At 45.3% G+C, this 13,345-nt stretch overlaps 1 protein-coding gene across 3 annotated transcripts in view; it reads right to left on the bottom strand.

Moving 5' to 3' along the window:
* Nucleotides 1–1,931: 1,931 nt before the first annotated feature.
* The window catches only part of Efnb2 (ephrin B2), a 44,008-nt gene continuing 32,594 nt past the window's right edge, over nucleotides 1,932–13,345 (bottom strand). The window contains exons 3-5 of one of the 3 annotated variants that reach the window (XM_011242036.3): nucleotides 7,845–7,937; nucleotides 7,028–7,141; nucleotides 1,932–5,673 (exon numbers count right to left, since the gene is read on the bottom strand). In XM_011242036.3, the coding sequence (XP_011240338.1) occupies nucleotides 5,285–5,673; nucleotides 7,028–7,141; nucleotides 7,845–7,937 (596 nt within the window). In that variant the 3' untranslated portion in view covers nucleotides 1,932–5,284. The remainder of the gene's footprint in view (nucleotides 5,674–7,027; nucleotides 7,142–7,844; nucleotides 7,938–13,345) is intronic. The other 2 variants (NM_010111.6, NM_001368299.1) reach the window with 2 other exon arrangements.

Raw genomic sequence — 13,345 nt, forward strand, 5'->3', positions numbered from 1 at the left:
GACACTTTTCTCTTGCAGACCAAAGACCCACAAGTATAAATAAGAAGAAGTAAAAGCTATGTTTCAGTTCCATCATGAGAAGAAACACAGACTGAGTTCAGCCTTGAGTTGCAGCAAGTCTGCAAAGAAGGCAAGGAGAGGCTGGCGGAAGCAAACCCACCACCACTTACCATGAGGCCTGGCTCACAAAGCTCGCATCAAACAACCAAGTTGAGGAGTGGTCAAGAGATAGAGATGTAGGTTGGAGGTAGAGCATTTCCAAGCTCACACAAGTTCTCAAGTTTTGTGTCAATAGAGGAAGCTTTATCTCTTGTGAGCCACCTGAATACTTTTTCGCTAACCTAACCAATGAGTAAGCCAGTTGTCCATTTTTACACACAGTTGAAGTGACAACTCTGGATATTATCGTCGTTGTCGTCAATGGCTAACTCCTCTCCTAGCTTCTCAGCCAGTTTCTCTCAGCTGGTTTTGGAATCTGACAGAGCTGACCAGCACTTCCTCAGTGGGCAGCATTTTCTTAAGAACCTTTCTCCTTTCCACTGCAAACCCCACCAGTGTTTGAATGAGAAACTTTCAGATTAAAAGAAGAAGAAAAAGAGTTGATAATACTGAGAGATAATCTGAAAGACACTGTGGGCTGGGGGGTAGCTGATGGAGCTGGGGATTTTCAGAAGGATGAAGAACACTTCCTTATACCATTCTGCAAGGTGCTTCTTAATGCAATCTTTAGTGCAAGCAGAAGGGAAAAACCACATGGACACACCTTACTTCTCTCATCACTGGCCCTGGCTAACTCAGTGTGGAGAGTTGTCTCAGAAGAAAGGTGGGAAGCAATCAATAATTGTGAAGACGTTTGTGTGGGCACACAAGCCACTCTTGTCTTCTCTCTGCCCACATTAAGCCAAACCAAGCTTGGTCTGCAGGATTGAGGGTCCCAGTTAGTAACCTGACTATAAGTGGTGTCATGAAACTTGCAGCCAATTGCAGCTCAGGAGGCTCAGGAAAAAAAAAAATGCTAGAGATAAAACTTTCAAGAATTGACTAAGACCTGTGCCTCCCAGGGCTTTCTGCTGGTCTGTAACCGACAACATTTACACTCCACTCATTCACAGCTGCCAGTACTGGCTAGCCAGAAGCTTCACAGATTTCCAGAGGTCAGTAAACAAGCCAGAGGATTTCCCAGACTCCACTGCTGTGCCCCAGCAGGTGGAAAAGCACAGCATTCTGAAAGCCCCTGCAAGGTTTTTTTTTTTTTTAAGTTTCCCACCAAGTTCTATCTCTCCTTGGTCCAAGGATTAACTGAAGTTAATTGGTTATCTACTGATCTAGCAATGATGCTAACCACCTGTGGGTTCCACTCCTGTTTACACATATTTTTTTTTTGAGTACAAAGATCAAGACCTCAGGGCAGTCAAAGGAGCATGTTAGAAATGTGTTTTATTTTCGAAAGTGTGTTATATGCACTTATAAGCACAGACGTGGGCATACTCTTACTGTGCTGATGTTCATACAACCCACGCAGGTTGACATCAGTTGTTTCCCTTCCCTGACTCTCCACCAGACCTTATTTCAAAGGTATTGGCCAGTCTTCCCCCAGGAGGTACAGGCCAACCCAGTCAGCTTGTTCATGGGGAGGAGGACAGGGTATCAGATCTCATGTTTGCATGGTAGGTATGTCACCAGCTGAGGCATCTCATTGCTGGACTCTGGCTTGCCTTAATTCAGTTTTACAATGTTTTCCTCTAGGTAAAATTTTATGAAGACCATCTGACTTCCTCTGTTACCTTGGGGTTAACCTGCCAAAATGGTTGGCTGACACAGAAATGTAATCCAAATACATTATTTCCCTCTTCTCTCAGGGTTCACTGTGTGGCTGACCGCGCTCACTGTGCAATACACAGGTGCAACCAGAGGCATTTCCTGCATGGATGTCAGGGCTTTAATCAAACTTTATTTGTAACACATGCACAACTTGTCTTCCGAGATGGGCATAAAAGGGTCCAGGAGCAGAAGTCTCTGGGTAACTGTGACTTGGGAAATAACAAAAGGAAGGAAATCATAATACACAACAGAAAAAGAAAGAAAATCAAAAGAAAAAATGAAAAGGAAAGGAAAATACTTTGAAGGCGCTTTTTCCATAGGAAAAAAATATTTTATTTTTTTTAAGAACAAATTCATTTTGAAACAGACGTGGAATGTGGCTGCTCGGATCTCATTTCTGGGGCTTAACTGTCATGTGGAACTAAAGCAGATTAAAAAAAAAACCTATGACAGGCTATTAAAATAAAACAAAGAAAAAATATTTATAACTCAAGCATAATACTGTGTTACTTACAAATTGGACAACGAAATTAAATAAATATTCATGGTACATAATTACGGCACAAATATGCAGCAATTTGGCAACCTTTTATACCTTTTTTTTTTCCTCATTACAGTGCAAAGGGGATGACACTGCCGTTAAACAAGCTGTAGCTAAATACATTGCAAAATTCAGATTTTATACAAAACATCTTGCTTAGACTTTATAAAAAACCAACATTGCTCTATGTACACAATCTGGGTAAGAAAAGCCATTACTGTCTCGTTTTCATGTGTATTTTTATTAAAAAGGTGAATAAGGCTACTGTAACACCCGAATCCATAGACGGTAAGATCTGAACCTATTTACAGCGTCTTCACTTAAAACACGATGGTGCAAGCTCCGAAGTCAGGTGACTAGGGATGATAATACAAGCAAGGCATTTACAGTAACTTTCCAAAGCTGAACCAACTCCAAATAAGGGGACAGTTGGTAGATTGTCATTTTCTGCACCAGACACAAAACAGACGCACAGGACACTTCTCAATGGGTTGCAGGTAACTCAACTCTTCATCAATTCATCCGATTCTTCACAGTTTAGCATAGAACCAAAACGTAGCCAACCGATGACACAGACATTTGATTTCATTAAAATCAGACGGTTTCCCATGTCTCCCCGCCTCATCCCTCTCCCCCTAGAATTAACTTTTGATGGCTTACAAGAAACTCTTGTGTGAATGCGCAGGAGAGGTTAGGGTGATGGAAAGAACTACATATGTACTGCAGTTGATTGCCATGGCAACCCTCCACAGAAATATGATATAGATATATATAATATATACTGGAGATATATATTATACATATATGTACACACATGTACCACACACCCACTCATACACACACACACACATCGAACCAACATCATTTTCAGGTTTGAGAAGTAGGGAATAATCTCTGTGACAACTCATTTTTGCAGGTACTCACTGGAGGTCTGAGAACCTTCAAATGCTGTCATTACAATTTTTATTTCCTCCCAATTCAGAAAGCAAAATGTTACCATAGTAACAGGACTCTGTTAAAGATGTCTCTTTTGCATAGCACTTAAAAAAAAAAAAAAAGGAAGGCTTCCTGTTATTCTCTGGAAGGGCAGGGATGGGGTAGGAGAGGAGGAGGGACCCACAGTTAAACTGGAATCCCCTCAGTGTGACCTGCTAAATTCTAGAGAACACTTCAGCCCATAAGGCAAGGGAAAACCCAACACAGAAAATAAAGGCCAGCGCATTTTATCATTGTCTAACCCGGGGCAGGGTCACATCAATTTGGGGGGCTGGCATTCCTAGTCTACGGTTCTGCGAGATTCCCGCAGGACCGTGTTATTTTTGCCATTTGCTCTCATTATGGATACTTTTCTTGCTATTGGTACGTTTCGGGGAGTAGCTACCCAATCTTTCACTTTTTAAAGCACTAAGCGCTGGGGTCACTTTAATCACCACCACCACGACCACCACCACCACCGAACTCCACGTCTTCTGGTGTGTATTGTGTGTAATCTTAAAATATATATTAGTAAAAATCTTTCATTTTATATCCCTTGTGTTCTATACACCTATTATAAATATGTCCTATCTTCGCCTTTCCTTCCGCGGCATAACTTACTTCCATCTCAAGGACTCTAAGAGGTGGGCCATGTGTGCTTTGCTTTGACATGGAGCCCGGGTACTGCCTTGGAGCCCGGACAGCACGGCCATAAACCAAAAACCAACGTGTAAGGCTCAATCAGGGAGGGGGAAGGGGCACTTATGGGGCCTGGGGAATCTGACCTGCCTTTCCTAATGAGAATTCTCCAATAACCTCAGTGGTGATGGACTTACAGCCTGTTTGACCTTTGGCTTTTCAACTTCTAGGTCAGATTTGGCTCTCTGCTCTTCTCCTAAATGCTTTCCCTGTGTTTTTAATAAAAACGTGGTAATATAGCAGCTGAGTCTGCTTAAAACATCTCCCAAAGCAGACGGACTCTCCCACAGCTCTGCGCTGCGCTTTTTATTTCCAGTACCTCTGCAGTTCTGCCCCAGCACTTCACCGGAGGCCTGCCCTCTCCCTCTGTGCTCTAGCTGGTCCTTTCACAACAATGGCCCCTTTGTTCCCCGCAGGAGAGGGACTTTTGATTCCCTGCTGCATAGCTGTGTGGTAGTGAAAGGCTCCCCACCACTCACCAGTCAGTCACCTCCCACCTGTCTCTGTCCTCTCAGAAAAACCAAAGCATTATCTATTTCCTTCCTGCATCCCTACTATGCTCCAGGGGCAGCAAGCAGCCTTGACCTGCCGTGGCAGCCAGCACCTCCTCACTCCTCCACACATCTGCGCTTCCCGGCTGACCCGGCCTCCAGGCAAGCAGGGTTCTTCTGTACCTAATACCCATCTAATTTGATCTTGGTGTAAAGGGTGGAGCTGGGACTCTGTGGTGAGTGTCCCGTAATGATGCAGTACGTGGAGTGAGGGGTCTAGGGAGTTTGCTGCAGAGCCCTGGCAAGAGAAGGAGTGAGTGAGTGAGTGAGTGAGTGAGGACTAAACACTAGAGATCTTTGAAAACCTTACTGAACCCGAGGTCCAAGTGATAAGTCCAGTGTGCACGGCAGGAAACGTGGAGGCAGGGGCCGGCCTGGTGCGCAACCTTCTCCTAAGATGCTGCTGCGCCATCCATAGCCTACCGTGTCCTCCCCGGGCTCTGCAGAGGCCTGAGTGGCTGGGTGCATGGCTTGGAGGTCCGCGTGGGGCCGCGGCAGTCCAAGTGGGGATCTCCTAGCAGTCTTCCAGCTTCCGGGGAGGGTCTGTGGTCCCCAGGGTCGGAAAAGCTACAGACTACAAAACTGTCCAGATCCAGGCTCTTCCAGGAGGCATCCTGCCCCCACAGCCAGGCTCAGGCAGTCCCTGCGTGCCCAAGAACAAGGTGCGAGTTCCCTTGGGAGGCGCAGGTCTCAGGCCTCAGACCTTGTAGTAAATGTTGGCAGGACTCTGTGGGGGCATCTCCTGCACGATGTACACCGGGTGCCCATAGTCCCCGCTGACCTTCTCGTAGTGCGGGCAGAAGACGCTGTCTGCAGTCCTTAGTGGTATGATAACGTCACTGGGCTCCGAGCCATTGTTGTTGCCACCTCGCTTGGGCGTGGCCAGTGTGCTGAGAGACAGCGTGGTCGTGTGCTGTGGAGAGTGTTTGCGGTGTCTCCTGCGGTACTTGAGCAGCAGCACCACCAAAGTGATGATGATGACGATGAAGATGATGCATCCTGATGCGATCCCTGCGAATAAGGCCACTTCGGAACCCAGGAGATTGTTCCCGGAATGCCCCGCGCTGTTGCCATCGGTGCTAGAACCTGCACAGGAGCAAGAAGAGCCAGTTACCAGAGTCCTGGGTGTGCCCTGTTTCTTGCAGAAACCCCGAAATGTAATAATTAAGCATGTCCAACGCTCAACCCTCAGAGCGAACTTGACAGACAGGGCAAAGGAGCCTCAAGGTCCAATGCTCATACAATCCCCAACTGCTTCCTTGTCTGTGTCACCGGCAGCAGAATGGCGAGACAGCCAGCAAGCCCTGGGCCGTCCTAGCCTCTGCACTTCCCGGTGATGCACCAGGCTCGGCTGGAAAAAAGGCACACGCAGCTACTCCAGAGCATGGTGCAGCCCTGGCCTGGCCTGCTCTTCCCTCATGCTGGAAACTGGGTGTTATATGTCCGTCTTTAAACGCCCGCCTTCCACAGAAGCCCTGCCTACCAGCAGCGATGCGCCAGAAAGGAAGGAGTGATGGGACCCGGGAAAGGCTTCAACTCGTAACTCGGTTGTATTATTTGATTTACACTTAAAATATATTTGGAAGGCAGCAGACGCTCTGGCACCGAACAGACTGCTAACCCAAATGTTAGCACTAAAGAATTGCCTGGCACCATTATACTATCCATTTATCAATTTGTCACAAGAATTTGACACATCTTGTCATTGAAAGTTGGGGGGGGGGGAACCTTCCTTTCTTGACTCTTGGAAAGAGACAGAATATTACCATAAATCCAAATTCCCATCACCTCTATCCAGCACACAGATCCCTAGTCCAAAAGTGCTGGTGTGTGTGTGTGTGTGTGTGTGTGTGTGTGTGTAGAATCCTCAGCGCACTGACTACTCCTTACAACGACATCAGCACACGGAAGCAGGGCTGTTGAGAAAATGAGCCGATTTTTACAGAGCATGGTGTCCTTTGGTTAGTAAGCCCTATAATATTTTATTTTTTATACACAGAATGTGAAAAACATTAAGAACAGCCACCTGGAAGTTATGACATTAGGCAGCGTTTTCTAAAATTCAGAAAAGGATCGTTTGAGGCTCTTTGTGGATTAGATGTAATTAGACAGGGATTAGGGCACAAATTATATATACATTAAATCGGCTTTGGGATGGTGTCAGCAGTGAGCAGGAGACAGCATCAGCCAATGAAAACCCGTCTGGTGGAGCGTCACTGGTAACTGACACTTCTGGCGAGCTCTGTTACTGTAACTGTAAGACTTTGATGGGAATAAATTAGTCTGTCTTATTGGCCAAGTTAATACCGGCTCACTGAGCGCAGCGCGCAGGCAGCACGGCTGAGGTGAACCCCACCAGTGCAGACGTGCTCTGAGGATTCTCTCAAGGAGCCACACAATGCACCCCACAGACTCACACACATACACCACACCACTGTACCTGGATTTGGCTTCACAAAGGGACTTGTTGTTGAACTTCTCCCATTTGTACCAGCTTCTAGCTCTGGACGTCTTGTTGGACCGTGATTCCTGGCTGATCCAGCAGAACTTGCATCTATATGAAGAACAAGTGATTAATCATGGCACAGACATCTGACTATAGCTAGCTTCAGAGCTGCACACATATCTCAAGAGGCACGAATAGCAACGAACATAAGACTCTTTATGCAAAACACTGTGAAATACAAGAATATAATCTTCCTTTTTAATCAGAACAGTTATCCTAGTTATTTTGGAGGTTTAGATTGGGAGGCCATCTGTGGAAACTATAGGGATTCTTGCATTTGGCAGTCAAAGCATTGCAGATGACATTTCAATTTAACTGAGCAAGTTGATTGACTACTATACCGGTTTCTAATTAGAAGAATAATTCTTTCTTTCTGCACAATAGGTTATTCTACATGGAAACATGGTTCTTTGGTTGTCCAGATTTGAAAATGAAACAAAGCTGCAGAACCACTGTTTACATACTGGAGACTTTGATTTTTCAAAGAGGTGTTCTGCATTGTAAAGAGAAACATGCATATCTGTGGTAACACAGAGACACTCTGTCTTGCTGACCTGAACTTTTAGAGAGATCTCCAATAAGAAATGCTGAGTATTTCACCTTGGGGGACACTCTGCCAGTGGTTCAAAGTGCAGAGAAGGGTCTGCCTTCAAAACTAAAAGGAGGGGTGACAATGAGCGTCACCTGGTGCCACACTAGCTGGGGACACACCAGGTCACAGTGGCTTCACAAAGAAGCAGATGATCTTTACCTTGTCCAACTTTCATGAGGATCTTCATGGCTCTTGTCTGGCACACCCCTCCCTCCTGGTTATCCAGGCCCTCCAAAGACCCATTTGATGTAGCTGATTAAAAATAAAATGGACAAAACAAAAAAATAAAGAAAAATCAGGAAATCAATAGGCAAGATTACATGAACATGAAATGTCTGAAACCAATTTGAAAAATAAGAATTCACTCTTTGTCACAAGTTCTCTGAATGTATGGGATGCTGAAAGCCAAAAAGAAACAGAAACAGAAACAAAGAGAAATGGATCCTGGAAACATTGCTGCACGTATGCTACCTGCTTCTAAATGGGCTTAAACCCTCCCTTTCCCATGCACATCCGATTTAGGATTCCTCGACAGGTAAAAGGGACAGCATCCTCCAAATGCCTACGGACTGAGAGGGGTCCAAAAGCAGAAAGCACAAAGGAGCTAACCCGGTAATTTCAAAACTCGGCAATCATCTCCCAACACCTGCTTCCTCCACTCCAGACTTCCTGCTTCAAGAACAATTAACTTGATGCTCTGCTTGTCAATCGTCCAAGTTCTGCAAACACTGGCAGGGAAGCCTTCTCATACGCCCTTGCTCTTTTCTCCAGCCTGGAATGTACTGAAGGAGCATCCTACAACTCTGGTCTTCTGAGTCTGCCTTCTCACTCTGTAAATGCCAGCAAGCACGTGTTATCAGCAACCCCCATGAGCCTTTTCAGCAAGGCTTTCTGCTGGAGGAAACACTAGCTGGACAGAAGTTAGCACACTCACTTTCCCATCTGGGCCCCATGACAACTCGGCTACAACCAGGTGGGGGAACCACCTTATCCCATATTCGCCAAGTGGATTCTCTTTCCACCTTAACAATGAGGGGCCAGAGGAAAGACATCCCTTCTACCAAGGTGTCTTTCTGTCTTTTAAAGCAGCCATGTTCTATCTCCACACATAGCTGTTTGTCCTTAGGCGGGTAAAATCTCTAAATGGCTTTGAAACTAAAGCTGTAAAGAGATGGGCTGTCAATCCGTGTAATGAGGAGCAGGCTTTCAATTACAGTTCACGTTTGAGTAGGAAGAGAGGGTGGAATGCGCTGGACACTGCTTCCCCTTGAGTTCAAGGGGCAAGGAACAGAAGTGTTTCATATACACGTCTGTAACTTCAATCACCTTCCACTTTGGCTATCAAAGTCCTGTCTACAAACACTACACTCGGAAGAGAATGAAAACCGGACAGGTGTGCTCACAACTCCTCTTGATTTGGCTGTTTTGGTTTTCCAAGCATATTATCATCACCAAACACTTCTAAATGCCTCTGGCGCAAAAGGTTGCACTCACTGGGTAACTGATAAAAAGTACACACAAATTTTCTTCTGTGTTCTAGGATTATCAACTTCTATGCTCTTATTTTCCCTAAAAGCAAAGGATGCCCTTTCTGCGTATAAATATCTTGTGCTTACCTGAGAGCGTGCCTAAGTCAGCGCTCATAACCGCATCTCCTTTGCTGTTGCTAACACTTAAGTGTTTTTGGGAAAATACCTAATAGTTGCCATTAGTTGCCATAAGAACTTTGTTGGGGAGTTGCAGTAAGCTACACAGCATCTATCCACTCACAGACTGGAGAAAACGTTTGCCAGAGAAGTCAAAATAACAGTCTAGAGAGACTGCTTCTGAACATCTTTCTATAAAGGGCCTTTGTTGTGATTGTTACTATCTTCCTCCTCTTTCTCTACTGCAAAAACAGTGGCTCAGCCTCAGAGCCTCTCTCCTAAGACTTGGGGGGGGGGGGCCTCCTTTGAGCGCTGTTTCTAGAGTGATCTAGGGCAATGCTGAATCCCCAATTATTGATTAGAGTTCTCTCACACCATTTCTTGGGAGTCAGGATAAGTCTCCATAGAGAAAAAAGTAGAAAAGTGATCTGGTTCGTTAAACCACCTGTCAAATGTCTAGTTCGCTTAATCTGAGGAGAATGCCAAGTTTTAGACTCACAAATACATAAGGTGCTTCATGCTAAAGTGCATCCTATTGAAAGTTAAATAAACAACTTTTCTTTTCTTGCTAAATGTCTCAATACCCATCTGACAAAGGACAGTAATAACTAAAAGCTGAGCAGGGGGAGGGAGGAGTACAGGGGCAGAGAAGACTACAGGGGGCAGGGAGAACTACAGAGGGGGAGGACTACAGGAAGGAGGAGGACTACAAGCAGTCAAGGAGGATAGGAATGGGATATGTTGGGGGGAGGGGAGGTGTGGCTGTCTTCAGGCACAACAGAAGAAGGTATCAGATCTCATTACGGATGGTTGTGAGCCACCATGTGGTAGCTGGGATTTGAACTCAGGACCTTTGGAAGAGCAGTCAGTGCTTTTACCTGCTAAGCCATCTCACCAACCCTAAATAAATACTTTTTTAAATTTGCAGGTCAGTGCCTCCCTCTTCCAAATCAGAGCTGAATTCTCCAGGTTTATGCCAGAAAGATGGAGCAAACCACCTCCCAGTAGTAAAGATCTCTAAAGAAATTCAAATCAAATTTCAGTGTGTACTTTAGCACCTAGAGACCACAGAACCCTGGGAGGGAGAGAGGTTGTAAAAAAAAAAAAAAGGGAACCAATTCACATCTTTAAAAGCTGAAACCTTTCCCCCACCTTGATTAACAACAACAACAAAAAAAAGGGGGGGAGGAAAAAAGACAAAAGAGAAAAAAGGGAAGAAATGAAGGTGGGGGAGGGGTGGTATATCATTATTGGTAGGGGGGGGGGGTAGACCCTTTTAAGCTAACTTGGGACTTGTGAAAGTCAGAAGTAGAGCCTGGGAAGAAATGATCAATTGTTGTTAAAAATGAGTGAATTGTATGGCACCGTTCCATATGCCTCCACAAAAGGTAACGGTCATGGGGAAGTGTGAGGTCTAATTCGGATGTCAACTTGATTGGATCAGGAACTTTGTAGGTCACTTGTTTGAGTGTGTCAGATTCTCTTCCCAGACAAAGATCACTGAGGTGGTCAGATCTTTCCTACACTCGTGTGAGTGGGACCATCTAGTGCCTGGGGTGGGGTCCCTGACAGGATGATGGGCAAATGAGAAATCCAGCTGAGGTCAGACCCTCTCACTGCTTCCAGTCCCTCTAGAGGTGAGCATGCAGTTTCATCCTTCAGGTGGCATGGGACTGACTGCTGGTATCCCCATAAACTGCAAGCCATAAGGAGCACTTCCTCCTTTAAGCTGCAACAGAAGTAACTAATATGGCTAGGACTGCCATCTGACAACTTGTCACTGAAAAAAATCCATTTTCGGATGTTCCTACCAACAGAAATCTTTAGGAGTATAACACAGCAATAAAAGCCTTATATGAGATATAAGCCTTAGATCTGATCTAAGTGTAATTTTCTACAGGTCCTCAAAAGTTAGAATAATTCTAAGTCTAGTGGACCTGCCCCTACTGGAACAATGGCCCTGTGCTTGGTCTTGATTGTGCCTGCTTCCTGGCCATGAGTTACTGAAACACATCACAGGGTGCTGGTGTCCCCTATCTCCCCCTGCCCCCATCAACCTGGAACCCAGAAGCTTTAAAAGGCTCAGCACTCCCGTTGAAGCATAACAAGAGAATTGCTAATACCTGGGAAATAAAATCTATTTCCATTTCATTAGATAGTTTTACAACTATTTATAGCTTTCATTTGAATGTCCCTGAGAATTTTTTTTTATTAGGTATTTAGCTCATTTACATTTCCAATGCTATACCAAAAGTCCCCCTTACCCACCCACCCCCATTCCCCTACCCACCCACTCCCCCCCTTTGGCCCTGGCGTTCCCCTGTACCGGGGCACACAAAGTCTGCGTGTCCAATGGGCCTCTCTTTCCAGTGATGGCCGACTAGGCCATCTTTTGATACATATGCAGCTAGAGTCAAGAGCTCAGGGGTACTGGTTAGTTCATAATGTTGTTCCACCTATAGGGTTGAAGATCCCTTTAGCTCCTTGGGTACTTTCTCTAGCTCCTCCATTGGGAGCCCTGTGATCCATCCATTAGCTGACTGTGAGCATCCACTTCTGTGTTTGCTAGGCCCCGGCAGTCCCTGAGAATTTTTAACTTAAAGAGTAAAAATAAATGTTACTTCATTATGCTTAGTTTTCCTTTGTATCAATCCACCAGCACTATCTAATGTGGCCACAATCATTGTATCACCAAATGGAGAAAATTGCATCTAATCACCAAGAGACAGGAAAAATAACATTGTTATACCTAAGCTTTTATTTAGTGCCCAGACATTCTTCTCCCCTGGCTTAGTTGGGAGGAAAATAGACCTTATTAGATTAAAAATTATTTGAAAACTTTATCCTATTGGGAGGTGGGCTTAATAAAAATACTTGGAGCCAGGCACGGTGGCACATGCCTTAAATCCCAGCACTTGGGAGGCAGAGGCAGGCAGGTCTCTGAGTTCGAGGCCAGCCTGGTCTGGTCTACAAAGTGAGTTCCAGGACAGCCAGGGCTACACAGAGAAACCCTGTCTCGAAAAAAAAAAAAAACAAAAAGAAAAAAAAAAGGAAAAAAAAAGATACTTGGGCATTTTATAGCTGTCTTTTAAAAGCTCTTGCTTTTTGGGTCTAACTCAGAGCATCACTACTCTTTCCTGTGTCCTCTGGAAGGAGCAAAGGTCACTGCTCAGCAGAAAAGCACCCTGAACTGGCTGTAGCATCCATGTCTGCAGTCCTAGCCATCGGAAGCTTAAGACATGAGGATTGAGGGTTCAAGGACAGTGCAGAAAGCATAAGAAGGCTCAGTCTCAAAACACAAAAACAACAAACCAACTGTACAGAGTTTGAGATGCCTGTGTTTCCAGTTATCTGCAGATCTTCTGGGCAGTGACACTGGCTATAGGACGAGCTCACAGAGTGCTAGAGAGCTGGGAGCTGGTAAATAGACCACATAGACAGAAGATGCCTGAGTCTTGGACCATCCCCACAAAGATGGGTACTGCATTTCAATGTGCCTTTGTGTGGGTGTATCTGCTCTGCTTCAAAGCCAAGCTACAGATGCTGGCTGTACTGTGTCCAGTAGAGAAGAGTAGGACCCTCAAGTGGAGGGTGAAATAGCCCACACGTGGGCCTTGTTCCCAAAGAGACAGTGTATGATTCAGGACAATCCCATCAAATGGCACATCTTTGGGTCCTCTGGTCACACTAGTTCAAGTGGCCATGTGGGACTTGTAGATTGGCAGACATTTGAAAGTAAACATGTCAACAAATCAAAGCAAGCTCACCAAAGAGACACATGATAATCATGCAGTCAGGAAAACCACAGAAGCTGTGTCCTTACCCAGGGCTGATCTTGCGGAGTATCTTTGATTAACTAACAGTCAGTACTTTATAAGAATCTCTGTCAACACCAATTCTATCTGAACCGCCCTTGCCAGCTCATTCTATACCCCACACTGGCCATGCTAATGCCACAGCCTTCCCCCAAGTTCAGCACAGGCATCTGAAAAAACCCTAGCAGGGGCTTAACTG

The sequence above is a fragment of the Mus musculus genome, chromosome 8 (assembly GCF_000001635.26).
Source record: "Mus musculus strain C57BL/6J chromosome 8, GRCm38.p6 C57BL/6J".
NCBI lineage: Eukaryota > Metazoa > Chordata > Mammalia > Rodentia > Muridae > Mus > Mus musculus.